At 40.4% G+C, this 27,607-nt stretch overlaps 1 protein-coding gene across 1 annotated transcript in view; it reads left to right on the plus strand.

The window, feature by feature from the left end:
- Nucleotides 1–27,607, plus strand: part of prdm6 (PR domain containing 6) — a 228,263-nt gene that overhangs the window by 183,265 nt on the left and 17,391 nt on the right. Inside the window, exon 6 of the mRNA XM_063069171.1 lies at nucleotides 7,818–7,994. Within this exon, the coding sequence (XP_062925241.1) occupies nucleotides 7,818–7,994 (177 nt within the window). The remainder of the gene's footprint in view (nucleotides 1–7,817; nucleotides 7,995–27,607) is intronic.

Raw genomic sequence — 27,607 nt, forward strand, 5'->3', positions numbered from 1 at the left:
AGATAAACACAAGCTGATAGCCCTGAGCATTACACAGGGATCTGCAATAGGTGTCATAATTTGTCAATGACCCAGACAAAGAATAAAGATCCATATATCTAAGTTTCTTATTGCCGGTAAATTAGTATGCAGAGTAAATAGTGTAAATGGGAGCGGTGGTGGGATGGGGGAGGTAGTGGAGATTAAATGGCCAGGAGTAGAATGCTGTAGGAGTTCAGTGTGGTATATGTTAAGAGATTTGCACTGGATTCAAAAGAAATTGGGAACTTTGGGGGATCAAAGGGATTTTGAAGTGAATGTATAGGGATCATTAACAGCATAAGAATAAAAAGAATTTGATATTTATCAAAGTGCTCAGTCATACTGGTAGTTATTGGAAGCCTATTATGTGCAGTGAACCAAAGGGATGGTTGAAGAGACTCTTATGGTTTATAACGGATAACTTGGTGTGAATACTGGATTGATAAATTTGCAGATAACACAACAATTGTTGGTGTTGTTCATAGTGAGGAAGGTACTCAGGCTGCAGAATGATACTGTAGTTATCAGCTGGTAAACTGGACAAGAAGCAACCAATAGAATTTAATCCTGGGAAATGGGAGGTGATGAATTTTAGGGGATCTGATAACGGAAGGATATATTCAATGAACGGCAGAGTCCTAGAGTGTATTGAGGAGGAAGGTGACATACAGGTAGATTGGAGGGTTGAAGAAGGCACTTGGGATGGTGCCTTACATATGCCAGGGAAAGGATATTGGAGCAGGGAGGTATTGGAACAACTTTATAACACATGGTTAGGCCAAAGCTGCAATATTGTGTGCATCCCCGGTCACCACACTGTATAAAAATTGTGATTGCATTGGAGAGGATGCAGAGGAGAGGTTGCCTGGGATTGAATGTTTCAATTAGAAGGTGGTACTGAATAGGCTGGTTTATTTGTTCTTGGAGCATAGGAAGCTGAAGGCTCATTGACAGAATGTAGAAAATTATAATGGGCATAGATAGGGTAGATCATACGAAACCTTTCCCCATGGCATCATGTCTAAGAACAGAGGGTATACGTTTAAAGTGAGGAGAAAAGGGTTTAGAGAGGATCAAATGACAAATTATTCTCTGTCTAGAGATTACAATTTGGAATGCATGCTTGTGTGGGAGATGAAGACTGGTACTCTCACATAATTTAAGGAGCATTTGAACAAGAAGACATGCCAGGGCTAGGTAGACTATGGATCAAATGATGGTAAATGAGATTAGTACGATCAGACAAGGTGGTCAACAAAGAACCTGCTGGTGTGCCAAAGAACCTGTTTCTGCACCGTATGGTTATGATCTTTCAGTCATACAGAACCTGAAGCAAGAAAATCTGAAAATACTCAGGTAGCATCTGTAGGGAGAGAAGGCAGCATCTATGGAGAGGAATAAAGAGTCGGCGTTCAAATTGAGGTCAATTGGCATTATTATCATTTATCAGAAGGGTCCCAGCCCGAAACATCGGCTCTTTATTCCTCTCCATAGATGCTGCCTGACCTTTTGAGTTCCTCCAGCATTTTGTGTGTGTTACTCTGGGTTTACAGCATCTGCAGAATCTCTGGTGTTTATGGAGAGAGAAAAACAGAGGTAATGTTTCCTATCAATAAGCTTTCGATAGATGAAATGCCAGGTCAACTGTTGTTCTGCCATGAATGAATTTAGTGAATCAAATGTTTTATTTTAATCACAATCCAATAACTCCTAGTCATCGTTGCTGGTGCTAGGTTTATTTAATTATTTGAATTTAAATTCCCCAACTGCCTGGGTTGCTTTCAGACTCAAGTCTGTGTTCAAAATGTCCAGGACTCTGCACCATTATGCCATTGCTTAATTGCTAGGGACAAATTCAAAGTGCTAAATAGCCTACATATCTGTGTTTGTATATTCCTAATGTGCAAATCACTATACCGATCTAATTAACTGCCAGTAGGTAATGAATTGTGAATTTTGCTTAGCAGTCTCTTTTTGAATGCTTGTTCAGTCATTAATTTACTGAGTCTGTCAGGAGGGAAAAACTGCTCAATACCATTGAGGAATATTGCTGCCAATCATACAATGCATTAAAGGGATTGTTTCGGTGAATCTGAAATAATTACATCTTTAAGGAGCCTACCTTCCTGTAAAAGTTAATTAGTTCTGGTGCACCTTCATTGATCATGCACCAAAAAAACTTGCTTTTTTATTTGCACTGAAGAATGAATTTAACTGTAACATAGACAGCTGTCAATAAAATATTTCTTCCTTAATTTCACATTTATATAAAATAAGTTTCTATAAAATCTTTTGAACTGATGTCTATTCAAAATTTGAAACTGGAAAATTCTAATTTTCTGAGAGAGCATTCTGATTACAGTATTGAATACATGCTTTTTTATCATATTCATAAACAATGGCAGTAGTAATTCATTTCAGGACTTAAGAAGAAACAAAGGGCAAATATGGTGTCTTTAGACAAAAATAATGCTAGTTCAATAAATTCAGGGTCTTAAAATGATTAGCTGTATCTGTCTGTCATAATTTATTTGAGATTTAACAAAATAATCCTTTTAATATATATATGGAAGATAAATGTTGCCTGATACCTTGGATTCCAGTGGGGATAAAGATGGTCTGAATGTTTGTCAATACCAGATATTTATGGCTTTGAAGTGTGGGCGAGATTTAGCTGAACTAGATATTCCCTCCTGGAATAAATGATGTTCATTTTTTCAAGTTATCCATGTCTGTCTTTCTCAATTTCCATGTGAGTTGTTATTTTTCATAATGGTCAGCCATAATTTAGTAGCAATACCAGAAACTTTGGTAAGCGATGTTGCTCCTGGATCTCTATGTGTTAATCCTGATCCTTTTCCTGAACCTTTATGGATATCGGAGATCCCCCAGAGAAAAGGTATTAATGATCATATTTATCTACTTACCTTATTTCTCTGGAGACGCTGACAGTCTCCGTCCAGAATGTTTTTTATTTCTGTTTAAAAAGAACAGAGCCCATGGCACAGGGATCTGTAGCAATGGAGATGAGCCAGTCTTCCTACCTACCTAAGAGTTACAAAAATGTGTATGTTGGCCAACTGAAGCAAATTATGAGGAAAAATAAAAAGAACATATTTAATTTCATGTCTGTTATAAACCACATCATTGTTAGTGTATTTACGGAAGAAAGCATAAGGAATTATAATACAAAAACATTAGAATGAAATCACAGATGTTAATTATAAATTTTCTACTATTGATCCATTATTTAGCATAAAGCAACTTGTAGTGAAATTGACAAATGCGGTAACACAGTATCCTCAATGTATTTTTAATATATTTGGCAGACTTGACCGTGTTACTTCATGCTGAGAACATTTAGTGATAATTCCAACAGGATGAGGTTATGGATCATTGTCTGTACCAGTGGTGTTTCAAGTTTGATGTAATGGTCTAACTAGTGTGCTGATATATAGAGAATACTTAACTGGCCTTATATACCATGGAACTTTATCCAATTTTCTCATTGTCTCATTGATAGTATGATAGTACGACAGATTCAAAGTTAGATGTGATGATCTTTTCTGTAGACTTTCAGACCAATCCTCTACACTTCACATGCTTGAAATTATTTTCGTATGTTATATAGCGATGAAAACATGAAGTTGGCGCCACTTAAGTAAGTGAAGTTTCTACTCTGGCACTGGACCATGAGAAAGTATGATTAAGGATTACAATGGTAGGGACTTACATCTAATTGTTGTGGATAATACTGCTATCAATGAAGTAGGCTTGCAACCACATATACAGGGCATTCTTTGGTATCCTTTGAAGTCAAAACAATAAGTGTAAGTGTGAAGCTGCCTGACTTCAGAATGCTGAATTACGTTCACCACTTAATTCAGGTCTGAAGTTCAAAGTTCTAAGTAAATTTATTAACAGAGCACATACAGTGTATGTCATCATACACTACCCTGTTATTCAATTTCTTGCAGGCATTCACAGTAAGTACAAAGAAACACAACAGAATCGATAAAGGCCACACACGACAGAGATGGACAAACAATCGAAGTGCAAAAGACAGCAAACCCTGCAAAGACTAAAATAAAGTAATTAAGTAAATAAGCAATCAATATCGAGAACGTCAATTGTAGGGTCCTTAAAAGTGAGTCCATAAGTTGTGGATTCAGTTCAGTGTTTTGGTGAGTGAAGTTATCCCCTCTGATTCCTGAGCCCGTTGAGTAAAGGATGATAACTGTTCCTGAACCTGGTGATGTGGGACTCGATGCTCCCGCACCTCCTTCCTGATGGCAGCAGTGAGATCAGAGCATGGCTTGGATTGTGGGCTGGTGATGGTGAATGCTGCTTTCTTGTGACTGCACTCAGTGGTGGGAAGGGCTTTATCTGTGAAGACTGGGCTATATCCACTACTTTTTGGAGGCTTTTTCATTCAAGGGCATCGGTGTTCCCATGGCAGGCCATGATATGTTAATATACCTTTCATTGCGCATCTACCGAAGTTTGTCAAAGTTTTAGATGACATGCTGAATCTGCACAAGCTTCTAAGAGATTACGGGCACTGCTGTGCCTTCTTTCTAAGATTACGTGCTAGACCCAGGAAAGATCCTCTGAAATGATGTTAACAAGACATTTGAAATATCTGACCCTCTCCAACTCTGATCCCCTGATGAAGACTGGCTCATGGTCCTCCGGTTTCCTCTTCTTGAAGTCAATGATCAACTCCTTGGTGTTGCTGACAGATGAATGAGAGGTTGTTCTTGTGGCACCACTCAGCCAGCATTTCAATATCCCTCCTCTGTGCTGATTCATCACTACCTTTGATTTAGCCAACAACAGTTGTGTTGTCAGCAAACTTAAATATGGCATTGGAGCTGTACATAGCCTCATGGATATTAAGTATAAAGTGAGTAGAGCAGGGGACTATGCACACTGCCCTGTGGTGCACCTGTGCTGATGGTGATTATGGAGGAGATGTTGTTGTCAATCCAAACTGATTGGGGCCTGCAAGTGGGGAAATTGAAGATCCAGTTGCACAAGGAGGTACTGAGATCTAGGTCTTGAAGTTTATTGTTAGTTTTGAGATGACGATAGTGTTGAGATGATGATAGTGTTGAATGCTCAGCCATAGTCAATGCTGAGCATCCTGATGTGTGCATCTTTGCTATCCAAGGGTTCCAGGGTTGAGTGGAGAGCCAATGAGATGGCATCCACTGTTGACTGGTTGTGATGGTAGGTGAATTGGAATGACATCAAGTTGCTCCTCAGGCAGGAGTTGATATGCTTGCAATAATATGACTTGTAGACATCTGTTAAGCAAAAGTAAGCAGTTTTGTGAAGACATCCAAACTTACGAGCCTGATTGAATTTTTTGAGGATGTGACTAAACACACTGATGAAGGCAGAGCCATATATGTAGTGTATATGGATTTTAGCAAGGCATTTGACAGGGTACCCCATGCAAGGCTTATTGAGAAAGTAAGGAGGCATGGGATCCAAGGGGACCTTGCTTTGTGGATCCAGAACTGGCTTGCCCACAGAAGGCAAAGAGTGGTTGTAGACGGGTCATATTCTGCATGGAGGCCAGTGACCAGTGGTGTGCCTCAGGGATCTGTTCTGGGACCCCTGCTCTTTGTGATTTTTAGAAATAACCTGGAAGTGAAGGGATGGGTTAGTAAATTTGCTGATGACACAAAGGTTGGGGGCGTTGTGGATAGTGTGGAGGGCTGTCAGAGGTTACAACGGGACATTGATAGGATGCAAAACTGGGCTGAGAAGTGACAGGTAGAGTTCAACCCAGATAAGTGTGAAGTAGGTAGGTCAAAAATGATGGCAGAATATGGTATTAATGTTAAGACTCTTGGCAGTGTGGAGGATCAGAGGGATCTTGGGGTCTGAGTCCATAGGACACTCAAAACTGTTACTCAGGTTGACTCTGTGGTTAAGAAGGGATGCAGTGCATTGGCCTTCGTCAATCGTGGGATTGAGTTTAGGAGCCGAGAGGTAATGTTGCAGCTATATAGGACCCTGGTCAGACCCCACTTGGAGTACTGTGCTCAGTTCTGGTCGCCTCACTACAGGAAGGACATAGAAACCATAGAAATGGTACAGAGGAGATTTACAAGGATGTTGCCTGGATTGGGGAGCATGCCTTATGAGAATAGGTTGAGTGAACTTGGCCTTTTCTCCTTAGAGCGATGGAGGATGAGAGGTGAACAGATAGAGGTGTGCAAGATAATGAGAGGCATTGATTGTGTGGACAGTCAGAGGCTTTTCCCCAGGGCTGAAATGACTAGCATGAAAGGGCATAGTTTTAAAGTGCTTGGAAGTAGGTACAGAGGAGATGTCAGGGGTAAGTTTTTTTACGCAGAGAGCGGTGAGTGCTTGTAATGGGCTGCTGGAGGTGGAAATGATAGGGTCTTTTAAGAGACTCCTGGATGGCTACATGGAACCTAGAAAAATAGAGTGCTATGGGTAAAGCCTAGGTAGTTTTAAGGTAGGGACACGATCGGCACAGCTTTGTGGTCCGAAGGGTCTGTATTGTGCTGTAGGTTTTCTATGTTCAACTTTGCATCAGCCTATGCTTCTCTATTATTTGTCAAACATTATCAGAGAGCCTGAGGCTTCCTTGAAAGACATTACGAATTTTTATTACAACCAAATAATTGTCAGTTTTCTGCAAATTTAAAATCACAAGATTAATGGTGGAGTGACAAGAGCTTGTTCTCCAAAGTATACACAGACTATTTACATTGAGACTCCATCAACCTGAACTGCTTTATTGCTGTAAGTATATTTTTAGGTAAATTGTAATGTACAAAGGCATTGTAATAATAATAAAAGGTGGATCCAACAGTTAATCACAACATGCCAGCTACGCTACATAATTTGAATAAAACTAGTTTGAATTACTGAAAGGTATATAAACCAGATGTGGCATTTATACAAATAATATTTGAAATTTTGTAAAGCATCAAAAATGTTATGAGTTGTTTTCAGAGTAAGCTTGCCCTCCAGTGACGAAGTGAAGAAGTGAAACTTGAGACAAACACTTTGTTTCTTAGGAGACATTAAATTATTTGACATTTGGCCTCAGCTACCTGGTATCAAGTCCTTAAATTTGGTACAAATGAACCAAAGAATAGCAGCTGAATGCAGCAGCTAAGTAAAGTGTCTGTCACCAATTTCCAATCCTCTCAGGAGTGAGTCTTTGATCTCTGTTTCCTTCTGCCTCTCCTCCACCACCAGGCTCACCCCAATAAAAGATTGAACTTGAGAATATTCGCAATAGAAATTTATACTTCCATTTCAAAGCCACTTCCTTCATGCAGTCCTTCATGCCTAGCAATAGAATGTCATTTGGAATGTGTTAGACTTTGCAATATTTCATTTACTGTTTATGATTTTCCAATTATTTATGTGGAGAGCCCAGCTATTTGCAGTTCACCTCTGATTAACTCATATGATTTGATAAACAGAGACATGACAGGCTAACAGTGAAGTCTGCAAGTTTCATTTTGATCACGAATAACAGAATACAATTTCAGTCAGTGCCAAGATATTTTAAAGTATTACTGTATTACAAAAAAAATCAAGGACAACCGGTAAGTGAATGAGGCAAATTCAAGACAAAGTAACATCTGAAATTCTGCTAAAAAAAACCTACTTTAATAGAAAATACCATGTTATTCAATATAAAATTAAAGCACACTATTTATTTTTGCATCTGAACAGAACTTATGGCATGAGTTGCCACTAACTTAAATAGAATTGAAAATTGATTGGTTTTCTTGCAGGCCTTACCAATGTGGACATTGCTCCCAGTCCTTCTCCCAGCCTTCGGAGTTGAGGAATCACGTGGTAACTCACTCTAGTGACAGACCTTTTAAATGTGGGTACTGTGGACGTGCCTTTGCTGGAGCTACAACATTGAACAATCATATCCGGACACATACGGGGGAGAAGCCATTTAAGTAAGTAATTAAAACAAATGAATACAATTACCTGCTTTTAGTCAAAATATCAGCAGTTTCACCTGAAAATGTTTGTGTGGCAGGTGGCATTATAACATGTTTTAAGATTTATTTGCAACTCGTAGAACTGCACTAAATTTGGAAAAGAGAAGTCAGATATTTGAGAAAATATTTTGCTTCAGTTTATTTATTTCCATTAAATATAATTATTATTTTATTAGTTGCAAAGAGTGATATAGAGGTTCACGTCTTTCCTCTAATTAATTTTATTTTAATCTGTTAAGTCACTGAAGTATTTGTGTGCACATGCTTGCTGATGAACTGTTGTTAGAAGCAGTGAGAACATATTTATTCCCAGGCAATGATAAAGGTTCATTATTTTCCTGTGTGCTGAGAGATGGTGGAAGTCCTAATTCCACAGTAATGGAACTGAGTCATTATAATGGAACACAAGTTCACATGGTTTGAAAATAGAAGTACCGTTTTTTTCTTTCAAGTAATATTTTTTTCTTATAAGACAAAGTTTTTTCCTTTAAGGAAATAATTAATCAATGCTACTGATCTATCCAGTTTGCATACTTTACTATTTTGCTAATGCAGGTCAGGATAAAGGTCTGACTGGAGCTCAAGGCTCTCTAGTGACCGTGTACTCTGATTGGGGCAGAAAAGTAAGGCAGGGTATTCTGAAGTTCTGGCACTGAGCTGGGCAGTGCTGGGCAGCTCAAAATAGAGTTTTAGATTTGCAGCAGACTTAGAATAACTCACACTGATATGCATCAATAGACAAAAACAGGCACCATGGGCACTGCGCCGCATTCTTGTAAATTCTGGGCAATGTGGCTCATTTAATTTGGAAAATTCTAGCATGCAGATCTGAACACTAATCTCCAACTTCTGAGCATAAGCTATTTTTAAAATTGCAGAAATGCTATACCCTGCTCAAAACAATACAGTTGGTTAGTTACAAGCAGAAGCTAGGATTCCTCACGAACACACTCCCTTAATCTAATTATGGATTTCCACATGAACTATGGATTTTCTCATAATATTTTAATTATACAGTGAGAATAACGTTCTGTTCTTCATGATTTGAGTGCCAGTTCAGAGTTAGAAAGCAAGGGCTGGAAAACCAGACAGGAATCATTGTTAGTTCATTTTTAATCATTGCATTTTCCAAATTGGCTTCTGGTTAAATTTGAGGCCAGACTACAATGCTCTGACCAAAATGGGTGAAAGCTTTATGATAATGAAATTAATACAACCTAATAATTAATTAATATTTTATACAATAGCGGAGAAAGAATGCTGCGTAGATCACTGATTTTAGGGCAAACATTTGAGCTCCGAATAACTTGGTCTGAGAAATTTGTTGCTTAAAATTTAAGTCTCCTTACAGCACAATTAAGTACAGACTTGAAAGCTGTGTTTGTGAACCTTCTCCATTTCATATACTTCAAAGTTCTGTGCCAGGTTATTGTTTGGCTGGCTCAAAGGCCGTAGAATCTCCCTTCAAACCTCCATGAGCTAATAATGTGGGCTATGGTCTGGTGAGCTGGAAACTTTATGTACATAAATCCATGGTTGACTGAGAGAAATAATCAGTGAGTAAGAAGAATAACACAAATTGTGTGTTACCAGTGCTGAGTTTTGTGTTGGCCTCCAGCCTCATCATCACCTGCTTCACGCATAATTCCATTCTGTAGTGGAGAACTGCCAAATTGGGTTGATTACTCTCAGTTCAAGTTCAGTTTATTGTCATTCAGTCGTACACATATACACCGCCAAATGAGAGAACTCTCCTCTCGAGCAAGCCGCACGACACAGTACATATAACCACACTACACAGAAAGTAATATAACCACTAACAAATTAATAAGGTGGATTTATGACTCAAGTTAAAAAGAATACATTATGACACTACTGACACTTCATGCATGGTGGGACCTGGGTGGTGACAGGGAATTCAATAGTCCCACAGCCTGGGAGAAGAAGCTGTTTCCCATCCTAATAGTCCTAATGCTATGGTACCTCTTGCCTGATGGTAGGAGATCAAAGAGATTGTTGGATAGACAGGAGGGATCTTCACCCTGTCTTGTGTAGCTGGATCCTGTCAGATTGCTGACAGGTGCCCTCAGCTCCACCCTTCTAACCCTCAACACAGGTGCCCCTCAGGGCTGTGTACTAAGCCCCCTCCTTTACTCCCTGATACCGATGACTGTGTCACCACCCACAGCTCTAATCTGCTAATTAAATTTGCTGAAACTACACTGATTGGCCTAATCTCAAATAATAATGAAGAAGCCTACAGAGAAGAAGTCATCACCCCGACACAGTGGTGTCAAGAAAACAACCTCTCCCTCAATGTCGCAAAAAGAAAGGAGCTGGTTGTGGACTATAGGAGGAATGGTGACAGGCTAACCCCTATTGGCATCAATGGATCTGGGGTTGAGAGGGTGAACAGCTTTAAGTTCCTTGGCATAAATATCACTGAGGATATCACGTGGTCTGTACATACTGGCTGTATGGTGAAAAAGGCACAACAGCGCCTCTTTCACCTCAGAGAGTTGAAGGAGTTTGGTATGGGCCCCCAAATCCTAAGAACTTTCTATAGGGGCACAATTGAGAGCATCCTGACTGGCTGCATCACTGCCTGGGTCCTGCATATGCAGCACTCTTGATAAATATTTCTGATAGGTGGAAGAGAGACCCCAGTGTTCCTCTCAGTGGTTTTTGCAATCCTTTGTAGGGACTTGTGGTCAGATGGGAGTCTGAAGGGAGGCCTGACACGATCTATTTTTAAATTATGAGAGGCATAGATAGGGTAGACAGCGAGAAACTTTGACCCAGGGTAGAAATATCAAACATAAGAAGACATGTTTTTAAGGTTAGAAGGAGGAAGTTTAAAGGTAATGTGAATGCCAAGTTTTTCATTTACCTGGAGTAGTAATAGTGGAAGCAGGCAGTTTGATGGAGTTTAAGAGGACTTTAGATAGACACGTGAATATAAAAGGATTGGAGGGATATGGATAATACACAGGAGGAGGATATTTAGTATAAATTGGCTTCAAGATTGGTACAACATTGTGGGCCAAATGACCTGTCCAGTTCTGTACTGTCCTATGTTCTATTGTTGCCTGGGATGGAGCATTTCAGTAACAAGTGGAGACTGGGCAGTGAGGGAGGTAGAGAGGTATACAAAATTATGAGGAGTATAGACTGACTAAAACAGAGTGTATGCACTTGAAATAAGAGCATTCAAGAGCATCTGAGGAGGATTTTTTAAAATCCAGATGGTAGTTGGAATTTGGGTCATATTGCTGTAAGAGCATTAGAGACAAGTACTTCCACAATTTTTAAGTATCTGCACAAACACTTGAATCACCAAGGGAAAAGTTACACATAGCCTTCTTTACTTTGGATGGTAATGAGAATGGTATACTTGGGTACTTGATGGTACGTATAGGTGGTGGGGTAAAGGGTGTCTTTTTGTGCTGCATGATTCATTGACTCTAGGATTCTAATGCCATACACAGCCTATTCAAACTTAAAGCCTAAAATCTTCCTCTTGATTTAGTTTCTCCTTTTTGTTATTTACTGCCTTGTTCTACATGCAGAGTTGAGATATTGAAAGTTTGGAGAGCATATCAAGTGCTGTTGTGTGTGTATTACTGAAAGTAATGTGATACTGAATGTTAGTCGGCCATGTTGTTAGCTTACCTTTCCAAGTGGCATTGGGACTATCCTGCCAGTTGAAATGGGGTACCGCAAGGCTCAGTGCTGGGACCCCAGTTGTTTACAATATATATTAATGACTTGGATGAGGGAATTAAATGCAGCATCTCCAAGTTTGCGGATGACACGAAGCTGGGTGGCAGTGTTAGCTGTGAGGAGGATGCTAAGAGGATGCAGGGTGACTTGGATAGATTGGGTGAGTGGGCAAATTCATGGCAGATGCAATTTAATGTGGATAAATGTGAAGTTAACCACTTTGGTGGCAAAAATAGGAAAACAGATTATTATCTGAATGGTGGCCGATTAGGAAAAGGAGAGGTGCAACGAGACCTGGGTGTCATTATACACCAGTCATTGAAAGTGGGCATGCAGGTACAGCAGGCGGTGAAAAAGGCGAACGGTATGCTGGCATTTATAGCGAGAGGATTCGAGTACAGGAGCAGGGAGGTACTACTGCAGTTGTACAAGGCCTTGGTGAGACCACACCTGGAGTATTGTGTGCAGTTTTGGTCCCCTAATCTGAGGAAAGACATCCTTGCCATAGAGGGAGTACAAAGAAGGTTCACCAGATTGATTCCTGGGATGGCAGGACTTTCATATGAAGAAAGACTGGATGAACTGGGCTTGTACTCATTGGAATTTAGAAGATTGAGGGGGGATCTGATTGAAACGTATAAGATCCTAAAGGGATTGGACAGGCTAGATGCAGGAAGATTGTTCCCAATGTTGGGGAAGTCCAAAACGAGGGGCCACAGTTTGAGGATAGAGGGGAAGCCTTTTAGGACCGAGATTAGGAAAAACTTCTTCACACAGAGAGTGGTGAATCTGTGGAATTCTCTGCCACAGGAAACAGTTGAGGCCAGTTCATTGGCTATATTTAAGAGGGAGTTAGATATGGCCCTTGTGGCTACGGGGGTCAGGGGGTATGGAGGGAAGGCTGGGGCGGGGTTCTGAGTTGGATGATCAGCCATGATCATAATAAATGGCGGTGCAGGCTCGAAGGGCTGAATGGCCTACTCCTGCACCTATTTTCTATGTTTCTATGTTTCTATGAAATGGGTGTAGTAAGTTGGAAAATTTTACAATGGATGTACATGTGAAACTCCTAAGGTGGCATTTTGGCCATCTTTAAATTGTAGCCTAATGCAAGATGAAAAGAAGCACATTATATTAGAAATAATCTGACCGGCCACTTGGATATGATTTTCTTAAAACTTGACTCTATCAGAGCAATGGAACAATTTTTTTTTTATTGAGAGCTACAGGCCCTTCTGGCCCAATGAGCCTACACCACCCAATTACACTATGTGGCCAATTAACCTACTAACCCCTACTCCTTGGAATGTGGGAGGAAACTGGAGCACACAGGGGAAACCTTTGCAGTCACGGGAAGAATGTATAAAGTCCTTGCAGCTGTGGGAATTGAACCCAGGTCACCCACACTGTAACCGCTACTGTGCTGCCTGTACCTCATGGATAAGGTACTCTTAGATCTGAAGCGTAATAACTCTGCAATGCCTATATCTTGTACATCAGTTCCAAAGTAAATAAATAAAATGATTTCCTTGCCCAACTACGTGCCCAGCAAAAAAAATAGTAAGAATTATTTTAAATTGCATCTGCAGTCAATAAAAGCAAAAGTTTTTCCAGGAGTTGACTGTGCATTATTAGTTGGGCTGTAAAATTTGGTGCACTTTGCATAAAGCTCACATTTATAAGGCTTGACGTTCATCCCCAAGGCTTGAACATTCATCCTTATTTGTACAAAAGTATTAAATGACACTTTGCCTCAAATATAAGCTAGAGTCATGTAGCTGCATAAACAAAATTTATTATCTGCGTATTCCAGTACTGGATATGGTACCCAGAATGTAATCCAGAAGTAGATTCTTAAGGATTTCAGCAAACACACTCTTAACTGTTCCCAATACTAATGTTTCACACACATTGGCTGATGCTCTACTGTAAACCTTAAGAAGATTCATGGAAACACTTCAACAAATCTGATTGATTTTTACGTAAGTTACTGTGTAGATAGATTTTTGTAATTAATTGAAGAGGTTTTGAGGTCAGAATGGAAAATAGATTTCTTTTAATCTAAAAGCGTTACTTACGAATGACCTTGTTGGCTCTGTTTATTTATTTTTTAACACCAAATTCCCGTAATTTGTAGGGACGCATGGTGATGTAACAGAAACTTTGATGTGGCAAAGTCAGTATAATCTCACTAGAAGAGATAATTATTTTTATTGCTAATCTTAAATGTGCATTGAAATTTTTTAATTTCTGGACACAAATTGGAAGTGCTGACATTTTAAGGGAAATAAGATCTATGTTTTGACATCAAAGTCAAATTCCATCTACTAATTTAAAACTAACTACTTTAGACATGGTATAAATCTAGAGACTTTCAGGAATAAAACCATACCATTTATTGAATTAACTCATAGATGTTAATTGGTGCATAACATAGTAAGCTACGCATTATTGACTCTCATCTCAGTCCATGATGTATACCCCTCTTTTTTTAAATTCTATTGCTCTTTATATCCTTTTGTTGTATTTTCTTTCTGTTTATTCCTCTTAGTGATAACATGATGATAGTGGAACTGAGATGAGCACGGGGAACACATGGATTGCTAGTGTCATGGACTTTTATCAAGACTTAATAGAAATTACTCTGTATTTTGATTTATGCCACTGCTCTGTAACTCTCTCATCCATTTTTACTGTTTGAATTTAACCATAATTAGTACCCTCTGATTTTCTTTTACTTCTGCTACTGAGATTCACCGTCTTGTCCCCAATCCTCAACGATGACCTGCCAGAGGCTATATTTTAATTTGATGTGGACTCATCCTTTTGCACCAGATCAGGTGGTTACCTATTGTCCTCATTGTTACTTTCCCCCAGTTTGCACATTTGTTGCAGTTCAGGGTGCTTTCTTTATCGTGTCATCATTGGCTACCACTGGCTACCAGTATGGTTTAGAATTGATTTTAAGGTTCTCCTGTTTGTTTATAAAGCCCTAAATGGACTGGCCCCTTCCTATATTGCAGACCTTCGAACCCCTTATTCTACTTCCAGGTCCCTCAGGTCGGCTGACGTGGGGTTCCTGGCTGTCCCACGATCTAAATTTAAGTTCAGGGGTGACCGCGCCTTTGCTGTTGTAGCCCCTAGACTGTGGAACAGCATTCCCCTCCCTATCAGATCTGCCCCCTCCACTGACTCTTTTAAGTCCAGGCTCAAAACTTACCTCTATTCACTAGCATTTGAATCTTCCTGATGTGGATGATTTTTGGCTTGTGCCTAGACCCATGTGTTGTTTATTTTATGCCTATAAGCTGTGTGTCTTGTTGTTTATATCTGTGTTTCTTGTATTTGTGATTTTAACTACCTGTTATGGTTTGTCAACATGGTCAACATGCGGTGTTTTTAAGTGTACTTTATAAATAAATTTGACTTGACTTGACTTGACTTGGTTATTCTTTTACTTACTTTCTCTTGTCCTACAATGAGTTGCACGCTATCCCTGATGTAATTCCAGCCTCAGTATAGTTGAGCTGCAGTATGCAGCTAATGCTTGTGTTGGTGCATAATGGAAAGCCAAGCTCAGGCTAACTAATTGAAGGCACATGGTAAACTAGGCCGAAGTCAGCATGGTTTCCTTAATAGAAAATCTTGCCTGAAGAAGCAGAGTCAAGGTAGAGTCACGGCATCCCCAAGAGTGAGGAAAGTACTGATGTCTGATCAATATATGCTCTGGGCTGAACTAGAAAGGTCGGGTATGGGCCAAATTGTGGCGATGTTTGGAGGATTTAAGCGCTGGGCTAGATCTAAAAGGTCAGGGTGTTGGGACTGGAAGTGAGGCGAGGGCTGATTCTGCTCGCTGCTCCTTGACATTCGCTCAGCTCTGTGCTGGACTGCAGTGATGCCTGGCTTCGCGTCTATGTTCCCACAATGTTTACTCGGCTCCAGCTGTAGAGATGTCTGGCTGCATGTCTTTCGTAATACTCCAGTTCTGAGTATTATTTGCTTGCTTTTGCTGTTTGCACAATTTGTTCTCTCTCTCTCTCTCTCTCTCTCTCTCTCTCTCTCTGTGCGTTGGGTGTTTGACGGTCTTTTTTCTTGTGGGTTCTTTTGAGGTTTCTTTGCTTTGTGCCTGGCTGTAATGAGATGAATCTCAAGGTTGCATAGTGTATGCATGCTTTGATAATAAATGTACCTTATTGACATGTAGGATAGATAAAAGTGAATCAATGGATATTGTGTACTTGAATTTTCAGAAGGCCTTTGACAAGGTGCCGACATGAGGCTGCTTAACAAGATAAGAGCCCATGGTATTACAGGAAAGCTAATAGCATGGATAGAGGATTGCCTGACTGGCGAGAGGCAAAGAGTGGGAATGAAGGGTGCCTTTTCTGGTTGCTGCTGGTGTTTCTCAGGGTCAGTGTTGGAACCGCTTCTTTTTATATTATATGTCAATGATTTGGATAATGGAATTGACGGCTTTGTGGTCAAGTTTGTGGACAATACGAAGGTAGGTGGAGGGGTATGTAGTACTGAGGAAGCAGGGACATTACAAAGGCCTTAGACAGATTAGGAGAATGGGCAAAGAAGTGGCAGATGGAATACAGCGCCAGGAAGTGTATGTCATGCACTTTGGTAGTAGGAATAGAAGTGTAGACTATTGTCTAAACAGGGAGAAAATTCAAAAATTCAAGGTGTAAAAGAACTTGGGAAGTTATCATGCAGGATCCCCTAAAGGTTAACTTGCAGGTTGAGTTGGTGCTAAGGAAGGGAAATATAATGTTAGCATTCATTTCGAGAATACTAGCATATAAAAGCAAGAATGTAATACTGAGGCTTCATAAGGCACTGGTGAGGAGTACTGGAGTACCGGTGAGTACACTTGGAGTATTGTGAGCCGCTGTGGGTTTCTTATCTAAGAAAGGATGTGCTGAAACTGGAGAGGGTTCAGAAGAGGCTCATAAGAATGATTCCAGGAATGAAAGGGTTACTGTATGAGGAGTGCTTGATGGCTCTGGGCCTGTACTTGTTGGAATTTAAGAGGGGTGGTGGATTTCAGTGAAACCTATCAAAAATTTAAAGGCCTAGATAGATTGGATGTGGAGAGGATGTTTTTTATAGTAGGGGAGTCGAGGACCAAAGGGCACAGCCTCAGAATAGAGGAACATCCCTTTAGAATGGAGGTCAGGAGGAATTTCTTTAGCCAGATGGTGGTGAATCTGTGGAATTCATTGCTACAGGCTACTCTGGAAGCCAACAGATTGGGTGTATTTAAGGTGGAAGTTGATAGGTTCTTGATTAGCTAGAGTGCGAAAGGTTATGGGGAGAAGGCAGGAGAAAGGGGTTGAGAAGGAAAATTAATTAGCCAAGATGAAATGGTGGAGCAGAATCGATGGGCCGAATGGCCCAATTCTGTTCCTATGTCATCTGGTCTTATGGTCTTATGGACTGTTGACTCATTCACTGAGGCATACAAGAGAATGGGATATCAGCAAGCAAATCCCATTCCCAATGAACCACACTGCCCTCTGTCAATAAGGGCTCATTAAAAAAAAACTAAAAAAGGCACGGAACACTTCCCAAATCTTAGCAAAGGAAAATCCTGAAGAAGAAATTCACCAACAATAAGCCAACATAGTCTTTGATACATAGAAGAAAAGCATATTTTAATGCCTGGCCCAAACCTCAAGAAGTACAGAGGCTGAGTGAGCCATGCCCTCCTCTACCCTTCTGAGACCAGGACAACCTGCAGCAGATATTGAAGGTACTGGAAAAATGCCACCAATGTAGCCAGCATAACATCCACCAAATTCAAAGTTCACGGTTCAAAATAAATTTACTATCAAAGTGCATATGTTACCATATACTACCCTGGGATTAATTTTCTTGCAGACATTTACAAGAAAAAAAGAAATACAACAGAATTTATGAAAAACTACATAAATAGTCAAACACTGACAGCCAATGTGCAAAAGAAGGCACACTGCAAATAATAAATGATTCTGAGAACTTGAGTAGTAAAGCGTTCTTGAAAGTGAGCCTGGGAGCTGCAGAATCAGTGGTGATTGAAGTTATCCGTGCCTGTTCGGGGGCCTGGTGGTTGTAACTGTTCTTGAACCTGCTGATGTGGGACCTAAGGCTTCTGCCCAATGGAAATAGCAGAAAGAGGGAATGGCCTGGATGGTGGTGTCTCTGGTGATGGTTGCTGCTTTCTTGTGGTAGCACTCCATGTAAATGCATTCAAAGGTGGGGTGGGCTTTGCCTGTGATGGACTGGGGTGTATCCACCCTTTCTGCTCCTGGGTATTTGTGTTTCTATACCAGGCCATGATGCAACTCTGTTTCAAGCTCTGCCAAGGGACGAGATTACTTGCCAGAGAAGAAGATTCAGGGATGTGTTCAAAGTTTTTTTGAACCGCAGCAACATCCTCAATGATTTCTAAGTGTTTGAGGAAGTAAGTGCACCATTCTCTCTTGCCCACGGGTGATCAAAGTGGAGATGGAGCATTCGGGATGGTGATAAGAACCTTGAAGCCGTGCATCAGGACCACACAGAAACTATGCATAAGTAGCAGATGGAACACACCACCTCACAAACTACCCATCCATCTGACCCATTAGCAACCTTCTGGCCCACCTATGGAAGAACCTCCCATTCTCATATGAACTCATATTACTCACTTCAGAATCCACTTCAGAGTGGATTGGAAGCAAGTCATTCAAAACCACAAATGACTCCCTAAGAATGAGACTATTCCTCCACCGTTCAGTGTACAGTCCCTGAAATGTCATTGCGACCTATTCTCCTTTGGAGTTGTATAACAGCCTTTTCATCCCCTTCTGCATCTGATGGTGAAAGTCCTTTCTTTAAACCCAGTTTATCAGCAAGTACAGGGTTCAGGTGATGTAGAAATTGAAAAAGAATAATAGCAGGAATCTTCTGTCAGAATTGATCTGTGAAGGACAGAAGCAGGAGTAGTGAGAGGTGGAATGAGTATGTTGGGGAGAGTAACAAAAATACCAAGCCAATGGAATAAAGGTGAAATAGAAGAGTTTAACAAAGGGCACTAGCACCTTTTATTTGTGTCCAAAAACAGGATTTTGATCAAATGGACATGCAGAATCAATATTCAGAGATATCTTACAGATACAGAATCAGGAACAGATTATAAACAAGAGAAAATCTACAGATGCTGGAAATCAGGAACAGATTATCTTGCTTAATTCACAGGATAATGATTGAGTTGGGAATGAATAAAAGTGTGGTAGGAGCAGAACGTCATGATGCACTGAGCTCACTGTCGCTGATGAACTGTGATACCAGGGGAATCCCATGTAGTTCCCTGTTTAAAAATTATTTACATAGATCTCAGTAGAGGCAGCATTAGGGTTTTTAGATGGTTTTAGTGCCATTAAATTAGGAAAAAGGAATACTAATTTGGGCAGAATCCCTTTACTTATCTTACATGCTGAATGTCAAAAAATAGTATCAGATGAAATGATAAATCAAAAAGTTCTTTGGACCATCTCAAGGCACTCTTTAGGCCAATGTCTTTTCGAAACTTTCTATAACAGTTTTCGTGCAACTACACAATAAAATTTGTTTTGCAGATACATATGGCCTTCCAAGGTACTGAGGCATACAGACGGGTGTGGTGGTTGTTAATGGGGTGCAGAAAAACATTTCAAGGATGTACAATTGTGCAGGTTGGCCCTCAGACAATGTAGCCTGCTAATGCAAAATCAAACCTTCATAATGAATGACGGGCCTGCTTCAGCAACATAAATCCAGAGCTGATTCAAGCCTGTAGAGTCCTGTACTTGGTGCCACCTTCCGGCAGGTGTGCAACAAATTAAATACCTTTCACCAGTGGTCCCCAACCACCAGGCCGCAAAGCATGTGCTACTGGGCCACGAGGAAACAATATGATTTGGCGATATGAAACGATATGAGTCAGCTGCACCTTTCCTCATTCCCTGTCACGCACTGTTGAACTTGAACACCACCCCACCACCCCCCACCCCCCACCCCCCGTCGGCCGGTCCGCAAGAATATTGTCAATATTAAACCGATCCATGGTGCGAGAAAGGTTGGGGACCCCTGCCTTACACTGATGGTCTCCCTTTTCTGGTTTTCAATGTCTATACCATTTCATATCTTGAGTCTCCTCCCTATTAAATCTCTAAAGCCTCTTTTTCTCTAGTTTCTTCCCTCTCATTACTGAGAGGTCATGTTATAGCTATAATGGACCCTGGTCAGGCTCCACTTGGAGTACTGTGCTTAGTTCTGGTCGCCTCACTACAGGAAGGATGTGGAAACCATAGAAAGGGTGCAGGGGAGATTTACAAGGATGTTGTCTGGATTGGGGAGCATGCCTTATGAGAATAGCTTGAGTGAACCTTCCCTTTTCTTCTTGGAGCGACAGGGGATGAGATACACCTGACAGGCGTGTATAAGATGATGAGAGGCATTGATCATGTGGATAGTCAAAGGCTTTTTTCCAGTGCTGAAATGGCTAGCACGAGAGGGCACAGTTTTAAGGTGCTTGGAAGTAGGTACAGAGGGGATGTCAGGGTTAAGATTTTTACGCAGAGAGTGGTGAGTGCGTGGAATGGGCTGCTGGTGGAGGTGGTGGAGGCGGAAACGATATGGTCTTTTAAGAGACTCCTGGATAGGTACATGGAGCTTAAAAAAATAGAGGGCCACGGGTAACCCTAAGTAATTTCTCAGGTAAGGACATGTTCGACAGAGCTTTGTAGGCTGAAGGGCCTGTATTGTGCTGTAGGTTTTCAGTGTTTCTAAGCCAATCGTTTACACTGGAGTTTAATATGTGTAAACAGCAACAAATATTTATTGCAAAAAGAGGCAAAATAATATATTAATTAAAGTACAATTTCCAAAAATCTATGGGAGGAGTCTGTTCTGGAGCTTGCGCACAGAAATCTTTGAAAGACAATTAAATCTGCTGGTGTAAACGTCTCTTAGGATCATTAGAAATGGCGGAATTGACTGTAAAAGTAAGGATGCTTAAAAACAAGGGCTTACAAGTATTAAGCATTTTAAAGTCATAAAATATCCCATAGTGCCTTGGTGGTGGGCAAGTGGCTGGGAGTGTTATAAACTTGTATTTAATAGTGATCCAAAAATTGGGTCCAAAATCTTTATCAATAGGTTTTTAAGTACAACTTAAATGAGAAAAGTTAGAGATCTGGAAAAATTTAGGAAGGATTACTGAGATAATTGTTTCCAGGTGCTTAAGATCATGAGGGATTTGAACAAACAAAGGAAAAATGTTTCCATGGCAGAGGAAGTTGTACCTAGAGGACACAGCTTTAAAGTGACTGGCAAAAGAGTCTGAAATGAGATTAAGAATTTTTTTTAATATATTGTAACCTGGAACTGACTGCCTGAAAAGACTTAGTCAGATTTAACTGTAAATATCAAAGGAGAATTGGTTAAATAGAAGAGGTAACTGCAGAACAGCGGAGAAAAAGCAAGAGTGGAAGTAATTGGTTATTCGTTCAAGGAGCCACAGTAAGTTAAATTACCACTTTGTATTTTGTACTAATGTAATTTAAATATTTATGTCTCAATGACCAAAACCTGCTGAAATCTGAGTTTGTTTTTATATTATTTTATTGAGATACAACATGGAATAGGCTTTTCCACAGGACAGTTTACAATGACCAATTAACCTACCAACCGGTACACCTTCGGACTGTGAGAGGAAACTAGAGCACCCAGAGGATACCCACGTGATCACGGGGAGAATGTATAAACTCCACATATTTTTATTGCTCATTAATTAATGCAGCTTAGTTAGATCATGTTTTCCTGGGGATCTTGATATTAATGAAAGATTAATGGGTGACACGGTAGGCTAGTGGTTAGCATGACACTATTACAGCACGTGGCCAAGTGGTTAAGGCATTGGACAAACGACCTGAACGTCATGAGTTCGAGCACCAGCCAAGGCAACGTGTTGTGTCCTTGAGTAAGGCACTTAATCACACATTGCTCTGCGATGACACTGGTGCCAAGCTGAATGGGTCCTAATAATAGGCTCAGTGCTGGGACCCCAGTTGTTTACAATATATATTAATGACTTGGATGAGGGAATTAAATGCAGCATCTCCAAGTTTGCGGATGACACGAAGCTGGGTGGCAGTGTTAGCAGTGAGGAGGATGCTAAGAGGATGCAGGGTGACTTGGATAGGTTGGGTGAGTGGGCAAACTCATGGCAGATGCAATTTAATGTGGATAAATGTGAAGTTATCCACTTTGGTGGCAAAAATAGGAAAACAGATTATTATCTGAATGGTGGCCGATTAGGAAAAGGGGAGGTGCAACGAGACCTGGGTGTCATTATACACCAGTCATTGAAAGTGGGCATGCAGGTACAGCAGGCGGTGAAAAAGGCGAACGGTATGCTGGCATTTATAGCGAGAGGATTCGAGTACAGGAGCAGGGAGGTACTACTGCAGTTGTACAAGGCCTTGGTGAGACCACACCTGGAGTATTGTGTGCAGTTTTGGTCCCCTAATCTGAGGAAAGACATCTTTGCCATAGAGGGAGTACAAAGAAGGTTCACCAGATTGATTCCTGGGATGGCAGGTCTTTCATATGAAGAAAGACTGGATGAACTGGGCTTGTACTCGTTGGAATTTAGAAGATTGAGGGGGGATCTGATTGAAACGTATAAGATCCTAAAGGGATTGGACAGGCTAGATGCGGGAAGATTGTTCCCGATGTTGGGGAGGTCTAGAACGAGGGGTCACAGTTTGAGGATAGAGGGGAAGCCTTTTAGGACCGAGGTTAGGAAAAACTTCTTCACACAGAGAGTGGTGAATCTGTGGAATTCTCTGCCACAGCAAACTGTTGAGGCCAGTTCATTAGCTATGTTTAAAAGGAAGTTAGATATGGCCCTTGTGGCTACAGGGGTCAGGGGGTATGGAGGGAAGGCTGGGTTCTGAGTTGGATGATCAGCCATGATCATAATAAATGGCGGTGCAGGCTCGAAGGGCCAAATGGCCTACTCCTGCACCTATTTTCTATGTTTCTATGTTTCTATGTTTCTAATGCCCTTCCCTTGGACAACTTTGTTGTAGTGGAGAGGGGAGATTTGCAGCATGGGCAACTGCTGGTCTTCCGTACAACCTTGCCCAGGCCTGCACCCTGGAGAGTGAAGACTTTCCAGGCGCAGATCCATGGTCTCGCAAGACTAACGGATGCCTTTACTTTATTACCGCACCAGCAACCCAGGTTCAGTTTATGCCCCTGTCTGTAAGGAGTCTATACATTCTCCTCGTGATCACTTGTGTTTCCTCTGGGTTCCCCAATTGCCAAGGACATACGGGTTCATCGTTGAGTTGGTCACGTGTATAATTGGGCACTGCAGGCTTGTTGGGCCGGAAGGTCCTGTTCCCATGTTGCACCTCTAAATCAATAAATTACTTTAAACTGCATCACTCATCACACTACACAAATAGTAATAAAAACAAGATCAGTGGGCAGTAAGAATGTGCTACCTTCACTCCTGCGCTATTCATTCCCAGTTCTTATTGGCCAGACAAAATATCACATGGTACTCAAGTTCAATGGAATGAGAATAAAAATCAGAGACATTCTTCTCTGATGCCTGGTATTCAATTATAGAGCAGCAACATGCAGGGGGTTGTAAGCAGGTGGTATAAATTATTACTTTTACTCCACTGTTAGATAAAAAGTGCTGTGCTGATTGATTATAGACAACTTTAATTATTTATGTACTAACCATTTCCAATAATTGATTGTTAACCACAGTGGGATTTTCCATCCAGACATAAGGAAAAGCAATCATTGGATGAGTTATTTATTTAATTTCCTATTTGTTGTTGGTTGTGAAAAATTGGCTTAACACTTCCATTTGATGGAAAATTCTCTAGTCAGAGCCCCACTTGGTTTACAGTGTGTAAAACCTGCAAGGCAGCTTTTTTTAGCATGGAAAAAGTGATCCTGCATAAAATACATGGTTGAATTTTAATATGATCCATATCTGTTAGGATGGGACTCCACTATAAACACAGCAGTGGCAAATGCATTCAGTGGCCACTTTATTAGGTACACCTGCTCATTAATGCGACTGTCTAATTAGCCAATCATGTGGCAGCAACTCAATGCACAAAAGCGTGCAGACATGGTCACGATGCTTAGTTGTTGTTCAGACCAATCATCAGAATGGGCAGGTAATGTGATCAAAGTGACTTTGACCATGAAATGACTGTTTGTGCCAGACAGGATGGTTTGGGTATCTCTGAAACTGCTGATCTTCTGGGACTTTCACGTACAACAGTTTCTAGAGTTTACAGAGAATGGTGAGATAAACAAAAAACATCTAGTGAGCAGCAGATCTGCGGGTGAAAATGCCTTGCAAATGAGAGAGAGCAGAGGAAAATGGCCAAAATAGCTGAAGTGGACATTCGTAAGGCCAGTGGTGTTGTGGGGATGGAATTGGACTCTCTCACTGTGGTGTCTGAAAAGAGGATGCTGTCTAAGTTGCATGTCATCTTGGTCAATATCTCCCATCCACTACATAATGTACTGGATGGGCACAGGAGTACATTCAGCCAGAGACTCATTCCTCTGAGATGCAACACAGAGCGTCATAGGAAGTCATTCCTGCCTGTGGCCATCAATCTTCACAACTCCTCCCTTGGAGGGTCAGATATCCTGAGTCAATCGGCTGGTCCTGGACTTATTTCATAATTTACTGGCATAATTTACATATTACTATTTAACTATTTATGGTTCTATTACTATTTATTATTTATGGTGCAACTGTAACGAAAACCAATTTCCCCCGGGATCAATAAAGTATGACTATGACTAAGACTATGGAAGGCAACAGATACTCAAATAACCATGCGTTACAATAGGAACTCAACCCTGCTGGGTTGCTCCAGAATTTTTTGTGTGATGTGTTACAATAGTAGTGTGCAGAAGAGCATCTCTGAATACACAAAACGTCAAACCTTGAATTGGATGGACCACTTCTGTACCTAATAAAGCGGCCACTGAGCATAAAGAACGAATAAGCAAACCATACCTTTGACTCAGAAACATAAAAGGGACCCCTGCAATACAACTTGTACTCAGCTCAGTGATTAAAAAGCATTATAGCCACAAAGTTCCATGTTGCTCAGCTCTACAAATCAACATTAAAGATGAGTTTACCTTCAAAGGCAGCAAGTGCATTTGTTTAATTTTGATGTGTACAGGTGAATGAAAGGGAGGTTGAGTTGACTGCATCCAGTGATATGTTGCCAACCATATCCAGCAGATGTACAGGTTAATCGTGACTAATTCTGTTCGGCAAAATATGTAGATTGTGGTTGGTATGTGAACTGTCAAGCCACACCACAGAACATGGACACAAACCCAGCCCAATATTTTAGAACACAGATTACAGAGTACAGTTTTGCTTCAGCAGGAAAATTCTGGAAGAGACAAGCAATAATGGTCTTGCACAGATCTTTCAGTACTATGCAAAGAGCACAAGGGACTAATTTCTTGGATAAAAACTAACCTTTGACATATGCCAGCAAAAAACTGTTCCATTTTTAGTTCCAGAGTTCTTGAAGGATTATAACATGTGCATATTTTCAAAGATGATGGAAATATTTTCAAATATTAATAATGGTAAAAGTTATTAATGCCTGAGAATGTAAAGGGTGTAAAAACTTGGGTCTTCTGAGCAAATTTTTTCTCCACGATTTACAGCATTGTCAGTACCTGTCTGGGATAATCTAACATAGCACAGACCAAAACTTGAACTTCACACCTCTTTCTTCCGATGTGATGCAAATACTTACTACTTTAACTGTGAAATTATCAGATGCAAATTTGGTTATATCATTATTTTTTAACTTCATTTCTAACTCCATGAATCTTAACCCATTTTCAATTCTTAAGAAAAGTGGCTCAGATAAGACTAAAGTTTTCCTATAAAGAATTACTTGGTTAAATCTACTAGCAAGATTTAGAAGACTGGAATCAAATTTCCTTTCTGTAAAGCTTACAAATGCAAAGAAGCATTATGAAAATTGGTAACTTTCCACTGTTTGCCATCTTCTTTAAGGTCTTCTGCTTGGATTGGCTTTGGTTGGAAACTGGAGTTACTCAGAACTGACTAAGCAAATTATACTGAAAAACAAAGGGCAAAAGTAGGTCAGATAAGCATATTCTGACATTTGGACCTACCTCTATGACTCTGAGAAATTATAAGATTGTCAGGGTGAGAGTTTAGCTTGAACTAAAGTTTCACTGTAATTACAGTTGAGAAAACAAAAAACACTGTCCCATTAGTTCCCATAAATCAGCCCGAGGTGGCAAGTCTACATAAAGTAACTTATATAGACTTGTCCCTTAGGACTGATTTTATTAACAAAATTTCCTGCAGTCTCAGCCAGTGGTTGAGTACCGTCAAGAGTTTTGGAAAACGGCAATCTGTGATTTTTTTTCCATGCCCATTGTAAACCCTGCCTGTGGTACCGAATCTAGGGAAAATTAGCCCTAAACCTCAAACCCTTTGTTTAGTTTAACTCAATCCTTACGTCAAATTAATGTGAGAAAGTAATAAATGTCAATAATGCAGTATTATTGTTGCTTTCTCAGAACTCTATCAATCTCTTGAAGCAATGTTTTCTTAAAAGACTAAAGCTTTTGAAAAGACTTTGTTAAAAGCTACATTCAACATGTTTAATATTAGTGAGTTTTAAATTATGGCCTCTGTAGGCCAATAAAAACAGATTTTCATGTTCCTTGCAGGAGCAGAACTCTTGAGATTCTACAGCGAACAAGGGTGGCAAGTCAGCTCTAGCAATATAGTAGGCCATCTAAATCGAGCAACAATTCACTATAAATTGTTTTATGAGTAAATTATGTATAAATTAAACTAAGTGACCTCTGTGCCTTTACAAAGCAGACTTGTGTTATTCAGAATCATTAATCAAAAGTATAACGGCAACTAAATTAAGCTGTGCTTCAATCAACATGTGTTCTTTGCTCATTGACCAGATCTGTCAGCAGCAACATCTATTTATCATCATCTGCTTGGCACTTTATTCTGGTATGCATTTTTTGCATGCTCTGCCAAATGTTTTTCAGACATATTAAACACGTAGAGTACATTTTGTGAATATATGTTTGCCACACATTGTCTGCTGAGAGCGCTCATGCTGAAATCATGGGAACACTTTGCCATAAGTCTCCATCCTTCAACAGTGATGAAACTTGTGGCTAGGTTGCTTGCACTTTCCTACTATGTGATTGCAAAAGCATGTATTGTATCTGGGGTACAGTTCAACTTCTATACTCGTAGCTTGTAAAACAAAAGCTGTGTAATACAGAACTGTTTAAAACCATATAAATCAGAGCCCCATCACCTTACGTGGAAAAAGTCTGCCTTTATATCGGAACTTCCTCCCAGATGAGCTGTGGTTTAATCACTTACCATTTGTTACAACATGACAGCAACAACTGAAATTGGGCAGTTGATTAACTAGCATATACTCAGTGGTCACTTTGTTAGGTACTTCATGTAAGTATCAATAAAGTATGACTATGACTATGAGTGTATGTTTGTGGTCTTCTGCTGCTGTAGCCCATCCATCTCAAGGTTCGACTACCTACGACTTTGACTGTGTTGATATCAGATGGGTGCTGTGAGTATGTCAGAAACTGCTGATCTCCTGGGATCTTCACACCCAACATTCTCGAGAGTTTACAGAGAATGGTGCGAGAAACACAAAGCATCCAATGAGTGGCAGTTCCATGGATGAAATTGCCATGGTAATGAGAGAGGTCAGAGGAGA

This window comes from Mobula hypostoma, chromosome 16 (assembly GCF_963921235.1).
Source record: "Mobula hypostoma chromosome 16, sMobHyp1.1, whole genome shotgun sequence".
In the NCBI taxonomy this organism is placed as follows: Eukaryota; Metazoa; Chordata; class Chondrichthyes; order Myliobatiformes; family Myliobatidae; genus Mobula; species Mobula hypostoma.